Raw genomic sequence first — 23,558 nt, 5'->3', positions numbered from 1 at the left:
CCGTGCAAGGGGTCGATCCCGACCCCTTATCACGTGATCAGCTGTCAGCCAATGACAGCTGATCATGTGATAGAACGGAGCCGTAATCGGCTATTATTCCTCCTCGCGCTGACAGCGCGAGGAGAGAAAAAAAAAGCCGATCACCGGCGGCCGTGATCGGGACATCAGTCCCGATCACGGCCAGCAATGCAAGGCACCACATGCCACCTGCCAGTGCCCACCTGCCTCCCGCAGTGCCATCCTGAAGTATAACTAAAAGTAAGTGCCCCCCGTCTGTGCCCATAGTGCCCACAGTGCCACCCACAGTGCCACCCACAGTGCCACCCACAGTGCCACCCAATCTGCCTCAAAGGTGCTGCACCCCAGTGCCGCCCATCAGTGCCCAGCAGTGCCGCCCATCAGTGCCCAGCAGTGCCGCCCATCAGTGCCCAGCAGTGCCACCTATCAGAGCCACCTATCAGTGCCACCTATCAGTGCCCATCAGTCCCATCTATCTGTGGTACCTATCAGTGCCCATCCGTGCCACCCATCCGTGCCACTTATCCGTGCCACCCATCCGTGCCATCTTATCTGTGCCCATCTTTGCCCATCAGTGCCGCCTTATCTGTGCCCATCGGTGCCGCCTTATCTGTGCCTATTAGTGCCGCCTTAACTATGCCTATCAGTGCCCACCAGTGCAGCCTATCAGTGCCCACCAATGCAGCCTATCAGTGCCCACCAATGCAGCCCATCAGTGCCCACCAATGCAGCCTATCAGTGCCGCCTTATCAGCGCACTTCAATGAAGGAGAAAAATGACCCGTTTGCAAAATTTTATAACAAACTATTAAAACATGATTTTTTTTTTTTGCATCTTTTTTTGTTTGTTTAGCAAAAAATAAAACTCCGAGCTGTAACTAAATACCACCAAAAGAAAGCTCTATTTGTGGGAAAAAAATGATAAAAATTTCATTTGGGTACAGTGTTGTATGCCCGCGCAATTGTCATTCAAAGTGCATCAGCGCTGAAAGCTGAAAATTGGTCTGGGACTGAGGGGGGTTTAAGTGCCCAGTAAGCAAGTGGTTAAAGGATTGGCGTACTTTTAATGTTGTCCTCAATTCTGCTTGAAATTATCCTCCTCTCACTGTATGGTGTTTTTTTTACGCAGTGGTACATGTCCTCCATGGCAGTTCCAAGCTTGTCGTGCCTTCTTTGCTGGCAATTTGCCTATTTTCCCTAAAAATGGCCAGAATTTACTAATAGGAATTTTAGTTCACCATAGACTTCAATAGGATTTGTTGCTAAATTTAGATTTTTCCGAATTTCAAACATGATTCAAAGAACCCTTGGCAAATATAATCCAGGCAGATTTTCTAATCTCTGCTAATAAACTGATAAGCATTTAGGCTTACTTCGATAACTCATGTAAGTGAACAATTTACCTCTTATATTTGGAAACTTTTATTTGCACAAAGGCAAATGAAAATCATGCTGATAAATATCTGAATGTCAGTGTCCGTATACGTATACAGTGAAAAAAAGGTGATAGATGTGGTTGAAAATGTACTAAACACAGTTGTGTATGCAGTAATTATCCAGCGCATATGACCAGTCTAATTCGAAACATACAGAGTTGTGCATGCCGCCCCATTCCTGTGTGACAACAGGTGCACTGATTGCATTGTGGGGAAGCAGTGGGAGTTCCAGCATCATACTGGGGTGGAAGCAAGAAAACGGCTTCTTAGGGTCCCTACAGTAAAGTAAAGCAACACTCACACTGGCAAATAATACTAACATAGATCTAGCTATGTTGTCTTTTTTTTTCGTTCATCAGACTTCTCCTAAAATGAATAGAAAATATACAATGCAGGAATTTACTAAAACTATAGCAGACAGAATCTGGAGTAGCTGTGCCTAGTAATCATTCAGCTCCTGTGTTAAGTTTGTTTAGTAAAAGTGAGACTAAAAACAGCCAAACACCTGTCATCTTAGCCTCTGTTGGATCTGCAGTTGCCATGCCCACCAATGACGAAACACGTTGGGATAGAACCTAATGCTGTCAGCTGAGTTGGTAAGAGATCTAAGCCTTTCTAGATTGTGTAAACCAGAGGAGCAGAACGGTCAGCGGTTCTCTCTTGTTTTGGTTTATTTCCAGCTCAACCACACTACTAATAGATGAGCTTGCCTGTTTTTAATTTCTGTATGTTTTTAACAACTTTAACAAAATGTAATTGGTGGTATTACACTATGTGAGCTTTTTTTTTTCAATCCATCCATCTGGGTTATGCAAGCATGCCTATGGAAAGAGTAGTGGGGGATTATTGCCGCAGATACGGCATACACCTTTGGTGAGTGTGATTCCAGAGGTGCCCAGTTCAAAAGTCAGTTAGTTTTGAACGTGATGACGTAAGACGGGACTAAAAAGGGAAGTTCAATAGCCAGTAGCCAATAGCTTCCCTTGCGTTGTATTTGGTCTGTCGGACCAGCATACAGACGAACGGTTTTTCCGATAAGAATTGAATCCGTCGGACAGGTTTGAAACATGTTCTATTTCTAGGTCCATCGGATTTTTAAAAAGAAAAACAATCAGATTAGCCCGCACACGATCGGATTGCTATTGGGGCCCTGGTCCAGGGGGCAGTAAACCCAAGAAGAAGAGGATCAGGGCTGTTCTGCGCAAAACCATTGCACAGAGCACGCAAGTATCATTTTTTTTTTTAAGCTGAAGCTTTATTATCACTTTAAACTAGGTCTACTTTAAAGAGGAGCTTCAGGCGTCTTCAGAAACCCTTAAGGCAGGGTTCACAATTCACAATAGCAGGAGAATGTGACCGGCTCTCTATAGAGCCAGTTCACATATCTCCGATGAAACTCCCGTGCATTTTTTGGTCCGTTTCAGGTCCGAATTCACCCCAAAATTTGGGCTGAAATCAGACCTGAAATGGTGAACCAAGACACATAGGACGCCTGCTGTGAGCTGCATCAGCATGCGGTGTGAACTGAGCCTAAAGGGGTGCCTTGGGGAAGGGGGGGCCGTGCAGCCCCCCCACCCCAAAGCACCTTGTCCCCATGTTGATGAGGACAAGGGCCTCTTCCCGACAACCCTGGCCGTTGGTTGTCGGGGTCTGCGGGCGGGGGGGCTTATCGGAATCCGGGAGCCCCCTTTAATAAGGGGGCCCCCGGATACCGGGCCCCCACCCTATGTGAATGAGTATGGGGTACAATGTACCTCTACCCATTCACCTGTGAAAAAAAGTAAAAAAAAAAACACAACACAGGGTTAAAATAGTTTATTGCACAGCTTCGGGGGTCTTCCGTCTTCGGGGGTCTTCTCGCCGGACTCCTCCGCTATCTTCTGCTAGCTCTTTTACTAGCGGAGGAGCCCGACTTTCTTCTTCTTCGCCGCCCTCTTCTTCTGACTTCGGGGGTCTTGTCCCCCTCTTTGGTTCTTCTTGCCGGGCCACTGCTTCTTCTTCCAGCTCTTTTACTAGCGGTGGCCCGGTCTTCTGTCTCCGCCGTCGCCGCTGCTGCCGCCTTACGTTCTTCTTCTGGAGATGTTGACTCGACGCTCTCTCCAGCCTCAATGCTAGGGACGCGGCGACTTATATAGGGACAATGGGCGGGGTCACCGGTTGATGTCACATGGTGACCCCGCCCCCTTACGATGTCACAGTCCCAGCATCCTCCGGGAAAGCCGGGGTCCTCCGCTAGTAAAAGAGCTAGCAGAAGATAGCGGAGGAGTCCGGCGAGAAGACCCCCAAAGACGGAAGACCCCCGGAGCTGTGCAATAAACTATTTTAACCTTGTGTTGTTTTTTTTTTTTTGCTTTTTTTCACAGGTGAATGGGTAAGGGTTCATTGTACCCCATACTCATTCACATAGGGTGGGGGGCCGGTATCCGGGGGTCCCCTTATTAAAGGGGGCTCCCGGATTCCGATAAGCCCCCCGCCCGCAGACCCCAACAACCAACGGCCAGGGTTGTCGGGAAGAGGCCCTTGTCCTCATCAACATGGGGACAAGGTGCTTTGAGGTGGGGGGCCGCACGGCCCCCCTTCCCCAAGGCACCCCCCATGTTGAAGGCACGTGGCCTGGTATGGCTCAGGAGGGGGGGGCGCTCGCTCGTCCCCACCCCCTTTCTTGTCCGGCCGGGTAGCGTGCTCGGATAAGGGTCTGGTATGGATCTGGGGGGACCCCCACGCTGTTTTTTCGGCATAGGGGGTTCCCCTTAGAATCCATACCAGACCTAAGGGCCTGGTATGCTCTCGGAGGGGGAACCCACGCCAAATTTTTTTCATAAATTTGGCGTGGAGTTCCTCCTTCAGAGCTCATTCTGATTGGCCACGGCAAAAGTCGCCTGGCCCGGGGCGACTTAAAGTCGTGTTGTAAGTCGCCTAAGGTCGTGTCTAAGTCGTGTTCAAGTCGTCTCCAAGTTGCCTCACAAAGTCGTCCTGGAAGTCGTGTCGCCCCTGTGTGAACGGCTCTAACTCAGTCAGTGAAATAGGAAGAAGGGGGGGTGAAAAATTTTCCTTGCAGCTGCTTGCAGGCAGCTCTCCCTACCTCAATCTGGAAAGCCTGTGTACATTGTTCCGGCCAGCTTGGCAGGGTCATGGATTATAGGGCGAGATACTCGCTACACAGGTATACTCCCACTTCAGTGTAAGGGTGCCACGGTGCCCTATGTCATTTACAGCCCCTCCTCCTTTCCCCTGCTGCCTTCTGGGAGACGCACACAGGTCCCAGAAGACCGCAGGACCATTGAGAAAGCGCAGCATGACTCGTGGATGCGCAGTAGGAAACCGGCTGTGAAACTGTAAGGCTTCACTTCTTGTTTCCCTTAGTAAAGATGCCGGCGCCTGCACCCGAAGCCAATGGATGGGTCGGTTTCGGGTGCAGACATCGTGGGCTCCCTTTACAGGTAAGTGTCCTTATATTAAAAGTCAGCAGCTACAGTATTTGTAGCTGCTAACTTTTATATATTTTTTTTCAATACAGGCTGGAACTCCACTTTGAGATTATTTAACCACTTCGCGCTACAGCACAGACGCTAACTGCCGGTAGGGTGTCCCTGGATGTCCTCCTGTTTACTTCCCCTCTGCGCGCCGCCACGGCGTGCATCTGGGAAGTTCTGTGTTGGCCGTGTCCCTTGGACACAGCCAATCACAGATCGTGTTACATGGCCAATCACAGCAGCCATTTAGCACTCGATCGGCCTGTTCAATGAGAGGTGATCTCATATGTAAACATATGAGATCATCTCTCATCGCCGGCTCTCCCTCCTCACACAGACAGCGTGTGAGGAGGGAGAGATGAACGCTGCAGCGTCAGTGAGAAGAACACACACACAGTAAAACACACAGTGAAACACACATCCACCTGTCCCCAGTGCCATCTGTCCCCAGTGCCATCTGTCCCCAGTGCCACCTGTCCCCAGTGCCACCTATCAGTGCCATCTGTCCCCAGTGCCACCTGTCAGTGCCATGTGTCCCCAGTGCCACCTATCAATGTCATCTGTCCCCAGTACCACCTGTCCCCAGTGCCACCTGTCAGTGTCGTCATTGCCACGTATCAGTGCCACCTGTCAGTGTCACGTGTCATCAGTGCCACGTATCAGTGCCATCTGTCATCAGTGCCACCTATTAGTGCTATCTGTCATCAGTACCGCGTATTAGTGCCATCTGTCATCAGTGCCACATCAGTGTCACGTGTCATCAGTGTCACATATTAGTTCTGTCATCGGTGTCACGTGTCATCAGTGCCACGTATTAGTGCCATCTGTCATCAGTGTCACGTGCCATCAGTGCCACGTATCAGTGCCATCTGCCATCAGTGCCACATCAGTGTCATGTGTCATTGTCCTGGTGCTCCAGGGCCTTCAAAAGTGTAATAGGTAGTCAACAAGTAAGATGTGTAATTTATGCTCCTAGAACATGTGACGGCGCTCCCTGCATGTTAGGCCTCTCTAAGTGGCCAGGCTGTGAAAAAGTCCCCCACATGTGGTATCATAATACTCAGGAGGAGTAGCAGAATGTATTTTGGGGTGTCATTTGTGGTATACACATGCCATGTGAGAGAAATAACCTATTACAATGACAATTTTGTGGGAAAAAAAATAAAAATAAAAAAATCTTCATTTTGCAAAGAATTGTGGGAAAAAATGACAACACCAAAAACCGCACTATGCCTCTTACTAAATAACTTGGAATGTCTACTTTCCAAAAAGGGGTCATTTGGGGGGGTATTTGTACTTTCCTGACTTGTTTGGGTCGCAAGAAATGAGATAGGCCATCAGTACATTTCTTTTTTTTCCAAATTTTCGGTCTTTATTCATTTATAGCGCTGTAGTACGGGTCTATATTTATCATTGATTTACAAAGAACTTGGGATAATGAGTTATTAACTATGATATTTTTAAGGCGATTGCTTATATATATATATGTATGTATATATATATATATATATATATATATATATATATATATATATATATATATATATATATATATGTATGCAAGTTTCTGCATACATTGATTTCACTGAGCTCACATATAGTCAGTCACTCAACAGATGGCCACATTGTCTTGGGACCATTGTGGCTAGTCTTTTGTGGGTGCCAGATAAAACCAGCTTTTTCGCGCTTCTTTCAAGCCTATAAATTGCCAGTCAATACAGAAGGCCATTGAACTTCGCCTAGGACGGATAGTGCCTAGGATTTGCAAAGACTGTCGATCTCCAGCTGTGGAGTTCCCTCGATTGAAAGCTGAATGAATATTTATCCTGTATCGTATCATCTGTAACACATCTGTAACCGAAGCTAAGTAAATCTACTTTTTATTACATTCTATGTGTGTGTTTTAATCCTTGCATTTACTGACCACATATCTGAAAGGGTAAATATCTAAATGAACCTATGGTTAAATATAACACACAATTTAACCCCTTAATACATAATGGCACTGTGAGCAGGATATTTAACCCTTTCAGTGTTGGTTTGAAGTGCAGTGATTGAGCTTAGTAATACTGTTATGAATTGTAATGTTTTTTGACAATTGGGAAACTGTATTATTAGTGTGCACTGTGATAGCAGGTTTGTTATTAGCTTTGCTTTGGTAGCATTATAGTAATTTAGCACGTGGTGTACACGTAGTGAAGAGAGAGGATGTTTAACTGGATAAAAAGAGCGAAGGGGGGAGACAGTCGAAAGAGCCCCATCCCAGAGTGGGCAGATTCTAGACGCTGCTCTACTCTGGCTCGTGAATTGATCAAGTATCAGGATGCATTTAAAGTGGAAGACCCCCGCCATTGTCTCCTGAACCTTGATTTGTCTCGATATTCAAAATCAGAGCAGAAAGCTGCATCTTTATTAGGATGGATATTTTTGGCATGCGCTCATAGATGAGACAAAAAGGAGAGAAGCTGTTGATGTGGAGCTGCAGGCAGTAACAGATCAACTTCAAATCCTAAAGGAATGTTTTAGATCTTCTGAAAAACACAAGGAAGAAATGGAAACACAGTTTTCAGAGTATGTAGTGAGAACTGTAAATAAGCAGCGTAAAAAGAACGGTAGGAGGAGATTACCAGGAAACAATGCTGCAGTGAAAGTACGTACCCTGGTTACCAGGGGAGATTGGGAGGAATTAACATATTGGTCAGGTTCAAACACAGATGAAGAGATAGAAATTGGTCAGTTAGAAGCAGGCAAGGCTCGTCCTATTGTTACGACGAGACAAAGGAGAGAAGTGACTGAACGAGCCAGTTCAAGCGGTAGTAATGTTCTTTCATCTGAAGATACATCCCGCCCAGCACAGGCAGCTGAACAGCAATATACAGAGGAGACCAGGTCTTACACAGCAGGGGAGCTTACGGAGCTAGGACAGAAATTTGCCCAGAGACCCAATGAATGCTTATTGTCATGGGTTTTGCGTGTGTGGGATCTGGGAGGAGATGGAATACTTTTGTCTAATAGAGAGGCAGTGGGGTTAGGCAGCATGGCAAAAGATCCCAGGGTAAGACTTTACCTGAGAAGGGCTAGAGACACAACTGTCGTATTCTCCCTTTTGCATCTGATAAGAGATTCTATAGTCCAAGTTCATGACACCCCTACAGAACTTATGGATTTAACTCCTTGGCGTAAAATAGGGGAAGGAATTCACAGGCTGCGAGAATATGGGTGTGTAAGTGGATTGATTGCAGACCCTCTAATAGAAACTCCTACTGTGCATGATAATTGGACAGGACCTGATATGGCTTTGTTCACGGCACACATGAGAAATAAATTGCTTGCTAACGCCCCGTCCCATTTAAAGGCTCCATTGTTTACAATGTTGAGTGCTATTGATGCAAAGAAAGAAAAAGTTCACGAGGCAGCGGCTTTACTGGGACAATTAGGAGAATTGGAGAGAGTTGGAGACAGGGTTAAACAAAGGAGTGTGGAAGAGAAAGATCCTGTAGAGAGGTTGAAGATTACACGAAGAGAATTATTTTTAGATCTTTTGCAGAGCGGTGTACCAATATCAGAGATTGATGGCATACAAACAGGTTCTCTTTTAAAACGATGGAAAGAATTAAAATCAAAAGGGAAATTAAAATCTAGCTTGCCTAAGAAGGTGGCAACCAGTGATGTAGAGGATTTGCCTGTGTTTCCTTCTGCCCCTCCTGTGGAGAGAAAGTCAAACCCTTATGGGGCGGCAGCAGAAGAGTTAATGAAACACAAAAATAAATTTGGGGGCAGAGGATGGGAAGTGCCCACTCCTCTGGAATGACAGGAGGGCGGATCCTCTGTGCCACTGGTTCAAGTTAACATGCTGAAATCAGGGGATCACCGCCCATATGTATCAGTGGCAATATATTGGCAAGGACAACATAGACCACAAAGGGTTACCGCATTGTTAGACACAGGAGCTGAAGTGACTTTGTTTCACAGCATCAAAAGTCAAAAACATCAGACCACAGGGGTAGTGGCAGTTGAAGGGCTGGGAGGACAACACACATGGGCGCACAAGGTATACTGCAGATTGCAAATTGGAAAAGGCCCCATATTTAAGGCACAAGTTTTAATATCTGAGCTACCTGATAACATACTGGGAATGGATATCTTGAGGGGCCAGACAATCCAAACTGATGCAGGTGTGTTTTCATTTGGTAACTCAGTGCGTTCTTTCTTTGTGTCTGCAGTAAAACCTATCATCAGGGGACATGCAAAGTGGACGCCAGTGTACATCCCTCCGCCCAAAGACCCTGTTAATCTCAAGCAATACCGTATACCTGGAGGACACCAAGAAGTGACTGACACAATAAAGGCCTTGCTGGATGTAGGAGTATTCAGGCCTGCGGTGAGCCCCTTTAACTCGCCTATTTTTCCTGTAAGGAAACCAGATGGAACTTATAGGATGACAATAGACTATCGAGCGTTAAACAAAGTGGCTCCACCCCTTGCAGCAGCTGTCCCAGATATGGTGTCACTTGTAGAGACTATTTCTCAAACTGCTGGAGAATGGCATGCGGTACTGGATTTAGCAAATGCATTTTTCTCCATTTCAATTGATGAGGAATCACAAGATCAATTTGCTTTTTCTTGGGATGGAAAACAGTATACAGCCAATGTTGTCCCTCAGGGCTATTTGCATAGTCCAACAATTTGCCATGGTATGGTAGCCAGAGATCTGGATATGTTACCAAAACTGGACTGTAACCTGTATCATTACATTGATGATATCATGCTCTCTGGTAGTACAGAAGAACAAGTAAGACAAGACTTGACTACAGTGCAGGCCCATATACAGAAAAGAGGATGGGCCATTAACCCTACAAAGATCCAAGGACCAGCTACAAGTGTCAAATTTTTAGGAATGATTTGGTCTGGGCCCATCAAGACTATTCCACAACCTGTATTAGACTCTATTGCAGCATTGAAGCCTCCCAAAAATGTGAAAGAGGCTCAAAGTTTACTTGGTTTACTGGGTTTTTGGAGACCTTTCATTCCTCACTTGGGCCTGATTCTCAGGCCAATTTATAATGTTACCCGGAAAAAGACTGTATTTTTATGGGGACCAGATCAGCAGTTGGCACTAGACACTGCTAAAGAGACTGTAAGGATACAGCACTCTTTAGGCCCCTTGAAACCAGATCAGCCTTTCATTTTAGATGTGACTGCAACTGAACATGGGATGTCGTGGGGTCTGTGGCAGAAAGGGCAAAATCCAAGGGATCGGAAGATACCATTGGGATTCTGGTCCAAACAGTTCACCGCTGCACAGAGAAAGTACAGTCCCTTGGAGAAGCAGTTGCTGGCTGCCTACACTGCATTACAACATGTGGAAGTAACAACAAAGCAGCAGTTTGTGACAGTGAGGACTGACTTACCCATTTCTGGGTGGGTGAGACGAGAAGGTTTCCAGGCTCATACAAGTGTGGCACAAAAGCAGACGCTACAGAAATGGAAATGGTACTTAAGTGAAAGGGCTAACATTTCATCTCAGGATCCCAGTCAGATATCACAACAACTGGCTGGACATGTGGACTTTGAATCAAAAGTTCCTGAGTTGCCTCCAATGCAAGTGGGAGAATCGCCTTTCAAGGAAGCATCTCTTTTTATTGAGCTGTCAGATGAAGACAAACAAAATGCTTGGTTTACAGATGGATCGGCCAAAATCACCCCTCAGGGTAGAGTATGGACTGCAGCAGCTTTCCAGCCAGGTACTGAAACGGTGATTCACCAAAGTGGTCAGGGTGGATCGAGTCAATATGCTGAGCTCCAAGCTGTGTATATGGTGGTGCAAGATATACCAGGAAATTTGATCATCTATACCAGTGATGGCGAACCTTGGCACTCCAGATGTTTTGGAACTACATTTCCCATGATGCTCAACTACACCGCAGAGTGCAGGAGCATCATGGGAAATGTAGTTCCAAAACATCTGGGGTGCCGAGGTTCGCCATCACTGATCTATACAGATAGTTGGGCAGTATTTAAAGGACTAACTACTTGGCTAAGAGCATGGAAACAAGAAAACTGGCAAGTAAATGGAAAAGAACTGTGGGGTGGGCCTCAAATCTGGGAATTTTTGTGGCAAGAAGGTCACAATCGAATTATTCAAATCGGACATGTCCACGCCCATAGTGGAGATCTTAACAATGATACGGTTGATGGACTTGCACAAGTCTCTGTTGCTAACCAAGAGAATGACACTATTTTGGAAATTTTAGGAAAATGGGCACACAGTCAATCCGGACACAGAGGTGCACAAAGCACGTGGCAATGGGCGCAACACAAAGGCATACCATTAACACAGACTCAGGCAAAAGACATTGTAGCCCAGTGCCCCCTCTGCCAAGAAGCAAAGAAATGGCCGCGAATGACACCCATGCCAGGAAACATTTACGGAGGTCAGCAACCAGGACAAGTCTGGCAAGTAGACTTCATAGGCCCCTTGCCAGGAGGAAGAGGTGGATTGAAATATGGTGCCACAGCTGTGGACACATATAGTCGACTTTTGCAAGTTTCAGCTACTAAGCATGCGGATCAGAAGACAACCTTGAAACTTATGCAATTGCTGACACAGCATTATGGAGTGCCTCAAGAAATCCAATCAGACAATGGCACACATTTTACAGGACAAGCCGTTAAACAATGGGCGGAGGAACATGGTGTACACTGGGTGTTTCACATTCCCTATCATCCACAAGCAGCAGGTTTAATTGAGAGAATGAATGGTTTGCTTAAAGAGCAAATACGGAAATTAACACCTACACGCACACTCAGGGGGGTGGGATAAGGTGATACAAGAAGCAGTGTACATTCTGAACAATAGATTAGTAGGACAGAACACTCATATGCAGCGAATGTTGGGAAGTGGTGTTGAAAGTGCAGGAGAATGGGTTGTCACTCTAACTACTAAAGGTCCAACAATTCCTGTAACTCAACCCATACCAGTTACAATGCTCCAAGATGTGGAAGTAAGCGGGGGTGAGGGGGAAGTGAATTCTAGCCCTGACTCCCATATATCAGTACCTACTGGCATTTTACAGTTAGATCCCACATGTGATTTGCAGTTCATTCCAGACTCCAAGTTGACTGAGTGGTGTGAGTGGGATACAGAAGTGAAAAAAGATGCACTGGGAGAATATTGTGTTACCCTAGTACCTTTAGAAATGGGATGTCTGAAAAAAGGACAACAAATAGGACAGATAATAATTATACCTAAACGTCTACGGGTACATGGGAAAATGTATTCTGCCCAATTAGGTACCAAGGTGTGGGTAGCCCCAAGTGTAGCTGAGAGGGGAAGAGCTAAAGGAAGGAAGGGAGAAATTGTGGCCTGGGGACCCAGGTCCACAGCTTTAGTTTTAATTTAACAGGAAGACCAACCTATTTATGTTCCTATCCACAGATTGTTGCCGTTGCCATGAGGACACTACTATGGCTTCAGATGATGACCAGCCTCGTTTTTGGTGGAACAGCACAGAAGAACTTCTTCCATGAGACTCTGAAAGCAACAGCTCATGTTTTTAATGTTACAAACTGTTGGGTGTGTGGACAAACACCCCGCGCTGCACCTGAAGGCATACCATTATATGGACTACCAGTTAACATTAGCTGGTTACCTTTGGATGATCCTTGGAGAATAGCAATAATGAATAGAGCTATGGACAGTTTGACTAATCCATCATGTAAAAACATACCAACTAATTTTGGCCCAGAGGAATATTCTATAAAGTTATCCCGTAAAGCCACTGGTGTATTGTGTGTACAAAGACCTAGTACCAATGACTCATATTCCATAGAACTGGGAAATAGTAATTGTGATTATGTAGTAACAGATCATTGGAATAATATCGCTATGGTGCAGGTAGTGGGGAGAGGAGAAGTATTTAATTTTGAAGTAGATGGGTACCGCATAGGAGGATCTGCATTTAAAAATGATACACATGTGTGTTTGGCCAAAGATAGTGCCCTTATTAGCTGTGTAAATCTGTCTAAAAATCAAACACGAGCAGATATGTTTTGGCAGTACTGGATTCACCAAACTACTTGTACTCCATTGCCTTATCAATTCTATTTTATATGTGGTTTGAACGCTTATAAATGGCTACCACCAAATTGGTCAGGGAGCTGCTATATTGGACATGTAGTACCAAAAGTCCGTATAGTTTTTAATAATCCACCTGGGAGGGTAAGGAATTGGAAGAGGAGCATAGGTTCCTCAGAAATACCCGAGGGGTGGGATGTCACTGAAGGAGATAGATTGGCTATGATTATTATTCCTCAGTATGGAGTGGCTCGGACAGTGCAAATGCTGAGGAGAATGTCTTAAATCATAGAATATGCGTTCAACAAAACATTTGATAGTATTGATGCTCTTACAGAAGAGGTTAGGCAAATGAGATTGGTGGTACTACAAAACAGAGCTGCTTTAGATTTTATTCTTGCTGCCAAGGGAGGGGTATGTGCTCTAATTGGGGATGAATGTTGCTCCTATATTACAGATAGTAGTGAAAACATTGAATCAGAATTAACAGAGGCCCGAAAAGCTGTTGGTAAACTTCATTCTATCTCTAATGATGGGATATTTGCGTGGCTTGGTCAAATGGGGCAACAAGTGGTTATGTATATTGCATGGTTTATTTTATTAGCATTAGGAATTTTTATTATAGTGAAGATTATTTTTGTCTGTATTAGTAAATGTACAACATCTACTATTGTGGCTTTACCTATATGTAAGTCTGTAGATTATGTCTATGACTTGAGTTCATTGTGAATCAAGGGGTGGAATGTAGTACGGGTCTATATTTATCATTGATTTACAAAGAACTTGGGATAATGAGTTATTAACTATGATATTTTTAAGGCGATTGCTTATATATATATATATATATATATATATATATATATATTGTAATGTTCGGGGGACCAGGTAGATCGCAGGACACAGGCTTTGCTCACAACAAAGGGTTTATTAAACTTAAATCGCTTTACAGCAGCCAAAAACACAAAGGAAAAAGTTTTTAGTCTCCCCGACTTGCACAGTTCAGAATAGCTGTCTCTATCCAAACAGAGCTTGATCTTGATGGCAGGTAGCTTCCCCTGCCAGGGAGCCTTCCAAACAGGACACTGCTGTCCACTTCAGTTGCTGTAACCCAGAACAAACACCAAACACCATCCACCATGTGTTCTCCACTCCTCCACACCCATCTACAACTTCCTGTCTTGCTTTTTAAAGACACTTCCTCTAACAGGTGGGTTAATCAATTTTCATTCCCTTAAAGAGAGCACAACCCAAACAGAGGGGAAATATAGCGTCCTTCCAGGACCCAGCCACGGCGTCCATTACATATCCCCCCCCTGTGCCCCAACGCCAAGGAGGTGGAGGCAACAGTGGAGCTCAAACAATGGACTCGGGAGAGGGCATCTGCATTTTGATGCAGTCTCCCGGGCCTATGCTCCACCACAAATTTAAATTCCTGGAGTGCCAGGAACCACCGGGTAACCCTGGCATTAGTCCCTTTTCCCTGTCTCAGCCATGTTAAAGGGGCATGGTCAGAAATCAACCTAAACTTCCTCCCCAAAAGGTAATATCTGAGGGATTCCAGAGCCCACTTAATGGCCAGACACTCTCGTTCAATTATGGCATAGTTTTTCTCTGCTGGTGTTAACTTCCTGCTGAGGAAGACTATCGGGTGTTCCTCGCCATGAATAACCTGTGACAACACCGCTCCCAATCCTACATCGGAAGCATCAGTCTGGACAACAAACTCTTCTGAAAAATTAGGTGCTACCAGGACAGGGTGTTGGCACAGCGCCGACTTGAGCTCCAAAAAAGCCTTCTCAGCGTCTGCATTCCACTCCACCATGACCGATTTCCGACCCTTAGTCAGATCGGTCAACGGAGCCGCCAACGTGGCGAAGTTGGGTACAAATCTCCTGTAGTATCCCACCATGCCCAGGAATGCACGTACCTGCTTTTTTGTGAGGGGGCGGGGCCAATTCTGTATAGCCTCTATCTTGTTGACCTGAGGTTTCACTACCCCTCTACCCACGATATAACCCAGGTATTTCACCTCCTCCATTCCCAAAGCACATTTTTCAGGGTTTATTGTAAACCCCTCCTTCCAAAGAGAGTCCAGCACTGCCTGCACTTTGGGCAAATGCGATTCCCAGTCTTTGCTAAAAATGACTATATCGTCCAAGTATACTGAGGCATACTTCCGGTGAGGTCGTAAAATCCTATCCATTGCTCTCTGGAACGTGGCTGGAGCAGTTTGCAATCCAAAAGGCATCCTTTTGTACTGAAAACTCCCCTCTGGGGTAGAAAAAGCAGTTTTCTCTCTAGCAGCCTTAGTCAACGGTATTTGCCAATACCCCTTGGTAAGGTCCAACGTAGTGATATACCTGGCTGGACCTAGTCTCTCGATAAGCTCATCTACCCGGGGCATAGGGTAGGCATCAAACCGGGAAACTTCATTAAGTTTCCGGAAATCATTGCAGAATCGCAGAGTCCCGTTGGGCTTCGGTACCAACACAATCGGGCTCGACCACTCACTCTGCGATTCCTCAATAATCCCTAGGTCTAACATCTTTTTTACTTCCTCTGAAACGGCCTTCCTTTGAGCCTCTGGGATGCGGTAGGGCCGGACAAAAACTTTGACTCCTGGTTCTGTGACAATATCATGCTCTACGACACTAGTGAGCCCGGGCAAGTCTGAAAATTTTTCTTTATTTCTCTGCAAGAACTCCTTTGCCTGCTGACTTTGGGTTTTAGACAGGGTATTTGCTACTTGGACACTCTCCACCCCAACCCGAGGCTCAAGTTTTGTACTAGCCAGGGAGGTCGCTGGTTCCCTGTCTGTCCAGGGCTTTAACAAGTTTACATGATATATCTGGAAGGGTTTCCTCTTGCCTGGTTGGTGGACTCTATAATTTACCTCTCCCATTTTTTCTACAACCTCGAAAGGGCCTTGCCATCTGGCCAAGAATTTACTTTCCACAGTGGGAATCAACACTGCTACTCGATCCCCCACTTGAAAGTTCCTAATTTTGGCTGCCCTATTATAGACCTGTCGTTGAGCCTCCTGGGCTTTTTGTAAGTGTTCCTTAACTAGCGGCATCACAGTTCGGATCCTCTCCTGCATTTGAGAGACATATTCAAGAACACTTTTATGCTGGATTGGTTCACTTTCCCATTCTTCTTTAACAAAGTCCAGTAGTCCGCGAGGTCTCCGCCCATATACCAATTCAAAGGGCGAAAACCCAGTGGAGGCCTGGGGCACTTCTCGGATAGCGAACAGGAGAGCTGGTAACAGGCAGTCCCAGTCTTTCCCATCCCTTTGTACCACTCTCTTGAGCATAGACTTAAGGGTCTTATTAAAACGTTCTACCAATCCATCTGTTTGGGGATGGTAGACCGATGTGCGCAGCTGTTTAATCCGGAACAGTTTGCATACATCAGCCATAACCTTCGACATAAACGGGGTGCCCTGGTCTGTGAGTATTTCCTTGGGAAAATCTGTCCGTGTAAACAACTGGAATAACTCCCGTGCAATAGCCTTAGAGGAGGTATTCCGCAGGGGTAGCGCCTCAGGATATCGAGTGGCATAGTCAAGGATCACTAGTATGTAAGAATGACCTCGAGCCGACTTTACCAAGGGACCCACTATATCCATGGCTATCCTCTCGAATGGGACCTCAATTATGGGTAGAGGGACCAACGGGCTCCGGAAATGGGTCGCCGGAGCGGTCAACTGACAGGTGGGACAAGAGGTACAGTATCTCCTTACCTCTGCTTTCAAGCCTGGCCAGTAAAACCGGTTGGCGATCCGTGCCTCCGTCTTTTCAACTCCCAGGTGTCCCCCTAACACATCATCATGGGCCAGTTCCAGGACCTTGCGTCTATATTGTTGGGGTACCAATAATTGTTCTACCACATTTTCTCTCACTTTAGTAACCCGATAAAGCAATTCATTACATATTGAAAAATGTGGCCACCGCTCATTAGCACCTGGCTCTTGGGGCTTCCCATTTATTACTACAACCTGTTCCCGTGCCCTGGCCAAAGTGGGGTCCTGCATCTGGGCAGTACCAAATGCCCTCTGGGGAACACCCAAATCTGGCAAGTCAGGGGTAGAGGCCATTTCCTCATCGTCTTCCCCCAGCATTACCTGAAGCGGGGAAGGTTCCCCCCCCTCAGTGTTCAGGTAGGTCTGAGAACCCCACATATTGACATCTTTAACAGTATCAGCACTATCTTCATCATGATTAACCAAAGTCTTGGCGTTTTTATCAACTGGGTCCATATTATGAACATGTGGCATCTCAGGGTTATTTCCCTCTACAACAGGAACAGAGGGACTAGTTTCTTCCCAGTCTCTGGACCTTTCAGATAGTTCTCCTTGTCTCCAAAGTTTTGCAAATAATGGACAGTCTCGTCCTATGATAACGTCATGTACCAAGTTCTTTACCACCCCCACCTCTTGAGTACCAGTGCCACATGCTGTGGAGATGGACACCGAGATGAGAGGGTACTCTCTAGTGTCCCCATGAATGCACACAACCCGCAAAATTTTGCTTACCGGACCGATCTTCCCAATTACTCTAGGGTGAACCAGGGTTACCATGCTTCCAGAGTCCAGCAAGGCCCATGCAGGGTGGTGGTTCACTTGGACTTTACACTCAAAATTCCTCTCTCCAAGGTCAAGATGTGTTGTACACGATTTATGGGCATAAAAAGACCCCCTCCGAAGAACCCCGCATTCCATGGGTTCTTCCTGCAATGGGCAGTGGGCCCGGGTATGGCCCCAGGCATGACATCGCCAACATTGTACATCCCCTCCTCTCCGATCAGGAACAGGTCACTGAGGGGGTAACGGGTGTGACTCTTGGCCTTCCGGGGTGTTGGTTCCAGGGCTCCTGGGGACATCCTTTCGAAGGGCAGCAGTTGGTCGGAAGGGCCGTGGCAGACTGGGCCCTTGACGCTTGGTGGGGCCAAGCAGATCCTCCACCACCGTATATCGTTCCACCATCTCAACAAGGCAGTTCGCGCTTTTGGGGTCTCCATGGCTGACCCACCGTTGAAGGTCATCTGGCAGTGATCTTAAGTATCGGTCCAGCACGACCCGCTCCACAATTTGGGGGCCAGACAACACTTCGGGCTGCAGCCATTTTTTTACTAGTTGCACCAGGTCATGCATTTGAGATCGCGGTGGCCGGTTTGAACGATACTTCCATTGGTGCACTCGTTGGGCCCGAACGGCCGTAGTCACCCCCAACCGAGCCAGTATTTCTGCCTTTAGTTTTTGATAATTTTTAGCATCTTCTGGTGGTAGGTCAAAATAGGCTTTTTGAGAATCTCCGGTGAGGAAAGGAGCAATTAAGCCGTCCCACTGGTCCTGGGGCCACCCTTCTCTCTCTGCCGTCCTCTCAAATGTTGCCAGAAACGCCTCTACGTCATCACTCAGGGACAACTTCTGCAAGAAATGGCTTGCCCTTATGGTCACCTGGTTGCCAGGGGCAACGGCCACTTGTTCACGGTCCTGAGACAGCTGCTGCACTGCTTCTTTTAAGGCCGCCATCTGAGCCTGCATAACCCCTTGTTGGGTTGCTTGCTGGGCTGCTAACTGGGCCACCAACAGGCGAGTATTTTCTTGCTGCAAAGCCAGTGCCTCGTTGTGCTGCGTTTTTTGTACCTCCAGCTGGGTTGCTAAGCGCTGATTAGCTTCCTCATGGCGGGTCTGCGCTTGTATATTCGCCAAGGACAGCTGTTTAATTAGCTCCTCCATGGTTTCAGCTTTCCGCAGTTGTGCAGCTTTAACCCAGGACATAAATTCACTGTACTGTCCCTTTAAATGTCAGTTCAAATCCACACAAAAAAAAAAAAAAAATAGCAAGAAAAAACGCCTGTTACTTTGTCCTGCCCGCATTCGAGCACCACTTGTAATGTTCGGGGGACCAGGTAGATCGCAGGACACTGGCTTTGCTCACAACAAAGGGTTTATTAAACTTAAATCGCTTTACAGCAGCCAAAAACACAAAGGAAAAAGTTTTTAGTCTCACCGACTTGCACAGTTCAGAATAGCTGTCTCTATCCAAACAGAGCTTGATCTTGATGGCAGGTAGCTTCCCCTGCCAGGGAGCCTTCCAAACAGGACACTGCTGTCCACTTCAGTTGCTGTAACCCAGAACAAACACCAAACACCATCCACCATGTGTTCTCCACTCCTCCACACCCATCTACAACTTCCTGTCTTGCTTTTTAAAGACACTTCCTCTAACAGGTGGGTTAATCAATTTTCATTCCCTTAAAGAGAGCACAACCCAAACAGAGGGGAAATATAGCGTCCTTCCAGGACCCAGCCACGGCGTCCATTACAATATATATATATGTATGCAAGTTTCTGCATACATTGATTTCACTGAGCTCACATATAGTCAGTCACTCAACAGATGGCCACATTGTCTTGGGACCATTGTGGCTAGTCTTTTGTGGGTGCCAGATAAAACCAGCTTTTTCGCGCTTCTTTCAAGCCTATAAATTGCCAGTCAATACAGAAGGCCATTGAACTTCACCTAGGACGGATAGTGCCTAGGATTTGCAAAGACTGTCGATCTCCAGCTGTGGAGTTCCCTGGATTGAAAGCTGAATGAATATTTATCCTGTATCGTATCATCTGTAACACATCTGTAACCGAAGCTAAGTAAATCTACTTTTTATTACATTCTATGTGTGTGTTTTAATCCTTGCATTTACTGACCACATATCTGAAAGGGTAAATATCTAAATTAACCTATGGTTAAATATAACACACAATTTAACCCCTTAATACAAGCGCAAAAAATAAAAAAACCCAGAAGTGATCAAATACCACCAAATGAAAGCTCAATTTGTATGAAAAAAGGGACAAACAAAAGTTCATTTGGGTACAGTGTTACATGACTGAGTAATTGTCATTCAAAGTGTGAGAGCACCGAAAGCTGAAAATTGGTCTGGGCAGGAGGGGGGTTTAAGTGCCCAGTAGGCAAGTGGTTAACTTGGTAGTGTTTACCAAAAACCAAAAATATCAGGAGTGGATGGACTGGCCCTTTAAAACAGTTACAGTATGTTTAACCGCTTCCCAACCAGCCGCCACAGTTTTACTGCAGCAGAATTGCACAGGTGGGCGAAGCGACGTTACCTTACGTTGGGTGCAACGATCGGATTCGTCTCAGAACCGATCAGTCTCCAGGCCCAGGTCAATAATTTCTGGCCTGGACCTGGTGATCGGTTCCACTTACACAGGCAGGGGAAGTGATGTCATCTCCCCTCTTGGAACTCTTTTCCGTTCCAGAGAGAGGAGAGAGGACATCCAAATGTGAATTGCACCAACACTACACTGACACAGTACACGTACAGTAGGCACACATTTCACAGGTCAGGCATACCGGACCCGTTCTTCTGCAGGGCTCTCGTATGGAGCAGACAGCCAGTACTAGTGCCGCTCATCCTTCTGGTGAATTGGCAAGCACCAGTGGCCTAGTACATGCTGGTCGTACATCCAGCACTGCAGTAACAAGTGGTGTCACCGACCCCCCCCCCTTCAGTGTGGTGTCATTTGTAAACAACAATGGCACCATGCATGTGAGTTATCGCCGCAAAGGTCAGATCAAGTGGAGTAATTTTACCAGAAGACCTCCTCTGTATGTCTAAAGTGGTAACCTGTAAAGGATTTAAAAGGCTTTTAAAAATGTATGTAGTTTGTCGCCGCTGCGCGGTTGTGCGCAATTTTAGAGCATGTCGTGTTTGGTATCCATGTACTCGGCATAAGATCATCTTTTTTATTTCATCAAACATTTGGGCAATATCGTATGTTTTAGTGCATTAAAATTTAAAAAGTGTTTTTTTCCCCAAAAAATTGCGTTTTAAAAATTGCTGCGCAAATACTGTGTGGAAAAAAAATGCAACACCCACCATTTTAATCTGTAGGGCCTTTGCTTTAAAAAAATATATATAAATGTTTGGGGGTTCAAAGTAATTTTCTAGCAAAAACATTTTTTTTTCATGTAAACAAAAAGTGTCAGAAGGGGCCCTGTCTTCAAGTGGTTAGAAGAGTGGGTGATGTGCGACATAAGCTTCTAATGTTGTGCTGTGTTCTGTTGTACCCCAAGCTATTTGCTGATATTGAGTTGCATGTTGAGTCCATGGAATATTTTATATTTTGCCACAAGTTTCGGGAAAATTCTAATTATTATTATTATTTTATTTTTTATACAAAGTTGTCACTATATAAAATATTCCTTGGACTCAACATGCCTCTCAGCAAATAGCTTGAAGTGTCTTCTTTCCAAAATGGGTAATTTGGGGAGGGGGGGTTGTGCTATCTTGACATTTCATGGCCTCTGAAACTGTGATAGGTAGTGAGGAAATTAAATCACCATTTTACTCCCTTAGAAAACCTGAAGGCAGTGATTGGTTTTCGGGGGGCTTGTACATGGCTAGGCTCCCAAAAAGTCTCCCACATGTGGTATCCCCATACTCAGGAGAAGCAGCAGAATGTATTTTGGGGTGTAATTTCACATATGCCCATGGCATGTTTGAGCAATATATCATTTAGTGACAACTTTGTGTAATGTATTTATTTTATTTTGTCATTTTTCAATCACTTGTGAGAAAAAAAAAAATTCAAATGGGCTCAACATGCCTTTCAGTGATTTCCTTGGGGTGTCTACTTTCCAAGATTGGGTCATTTGGGGGGGGGGGGTGTACTGCCCTGCCATTTTAGCACCTCAAGAAATTAGATAGGCAGTCATAAACTAAAAGCTGCTTAAATTCCAGAAAATATACCCTAGTTTGTAGACGCTATAACTTTTGTGCAAACCAACAAATCTACGCTTATTGACTTTTTTTTATACCTAAAACTTGAGTCTGAGGCAATCGCACTACAGATGCGATTGCGACTCCAAAGGTATAGCAAAAAATAACTCAAAAAAGCATACCTTAAGGCCAAGAACCGGGATAGATCTGCTTTGATTCATGGTAAGACAATCAGAATAATCAAAAGTTTTTCTGGTCAACATCAACAAGTAGGAGATATTTTCAAAAAATACTGGTACCTCCTTAACCACTTGCCGACCGCCGCACGCCGATGTACGTCGGCAGAATGGCACGGGCAGGCATAAGGGCTTACATGTACGTCCCTTGCCTCCCGGTGCCTGCGGCGGTCGGTATTCGTTCGGGAGCGATCCCGGACGAGGGGACGGCCATTCATTCATGGCCACCCCCTCGCGATCGCTCCCGGCGAATGAAATTGTCCGGTGACATCACTTCCTCTCCTGTAATGTAAACACAGGAGAGGAAGTGATGTATTCTCTCCTCTGTGTCGGTAGTTTTCGTTCCGGCACCGAGGAGAGAGCATCGGTGAGTTGCACAAGCACTACACTACACAGTAGAACATGCCAGGCACACTCACACCCCCCCTTTACCCCCCGATCACCCCCCAATTACCCCTGCCCCCCCAGTCACAGTGACACCAATTGCTTTTTTTTTTTTTTTTGCATTGGTGTCATTTGTGACTGTAATAACTGTTAGGGCAGTTAGGGTTAGCCCCCTTTAGTTCTAATGTGCCCCCCTAACCCCCCCAATAAAGGTTTAACCCCGTGATCACCCCCCGTCGCCAGTGTCACTAAGGCAGGGTTCACATTGCAGCGGTTTATGAGAACGAATGTGATTCGCACCGCACTGCAGTGCAAATCACATCCGATCTCTGTGCGATTCGAGTTCAGCCATTCGCCGCACCTGCCACACCCGCCGCAAATTCGCACGGGACCCTTTTTTTGGCCCGCAGCAGAATCGGATCGCATGGGTGTTCACACCATGCGATCCGAGTTTGCAGATCGCACTGCGATATGCGAACTGATCTGGGGGTGTCAGTAACATTTCACTGACACTCCCAGCAGTTCGCATAGGGCAGTGTGAACTGCCGCCGGGAGGCATGCGATGCGGGAACCCGCCGCGGATTCGTGGCGTTTCCGCATCGCTCCAGTGTGAACCCAGCCTAATAAGCGATCATTTTTCTGATCGCCGTATTAGTGTCACAGGTGACGCTAGTTAGGCAGGTAGGTATTTAGGTTCGCCGCAGCTTTTTATAGCGCCAGGGACCCCCATATACTACCGCATAAAGCCCCCTGATTGCCCCCTAGTTAACCCTTTCACCAGTGATCACCATATAACTGTTACAGGTGACGCTGGTTGGTTAGTTATTTTTTTATAGTTTCAGGGCACCCGCCATTTATTACCTAATAAAGGTTTAACCCCCTGATCAACCGGCGGGTGTCATTTGTGACTGTAATAACTGTTAGGGCAGTTAGGGTTAGCCCCCTTTAGTTCTAAGGTACCCCCCTAACCCCCCCAATAAAGGTTTAACCCCGTGATCACCCCCCGTCGCCAGTGTCACTAAGGCTGGGTTCACATTGCAGCGGTTTATGAGAACGGATGTGATTCGCACCGCACTGCAGTGCAAATCACATCCGATCTCTGTGCGATTCGAGTTCAGCCATACAGATAGTATGGCTGAATTCGTGTCGCACCCGCCGCAAACTCGCACGGGACCCTTTTTTTG

The 23,558-nt window shown here is 46.1% G+C and overlaps 2 protein-coding genes across 6 annotated transcripts in view; one reads left to right on the top strand and one right to left on the bottom strand.

Annotated features, from left to right (window-relative positions):
* The window catches only part of LOC143974992 (UPF0462 protein C4orf33 homolog), a 133,393-nt gene that overhangs the window by 57,213 nt on the left and 52,622 nt on the right, over positions 1–23,558 (bottom strand). The gene's annotated exons all lie outside the window — the stretch shown is intronic.
* Positions 6,488–13,863, top strand: LOC143974990 (uncharacterized). The gene is made up of 2 exons (XM_077476897.1): positions 6,488–6,793; positions 12,365–13,863. Exon 2 carries the CDS (start codon positions 12,380–12,382, stop codon positions 13,286–13,288), a length of 909 nt encoding a protein of 302 aa, XP_077333023.1. The 5' UTR covers positions 6,488–6,793; positions 12,365–12,379; the 3' UTR covers positions 13,289–13,863.

The sequence above is a fragment of the Lithobates pipiens genome, unplaced genomic scaffold (genome assembly GCF_037356315.1).
Source record: "Lithobates pipiens isolate NorthernLeopardFrog02 unplaced genomic scaffold, aLitPip1_a1.2 Scaffold_13, whole genome shotgun sequence".
In the NCBI taxonomy this organism is placed as follows: domain Eukaryota; kingdom Metazoa; phylum Chordata; class Amphibia; order Anura; family Ranidae; genus Lithobates; species Lithobates pipiens.
Note: the sequence above shows the minus strand (reverse complement) of the source record. Positions and strands in the feature narration are given on the sequence as shown.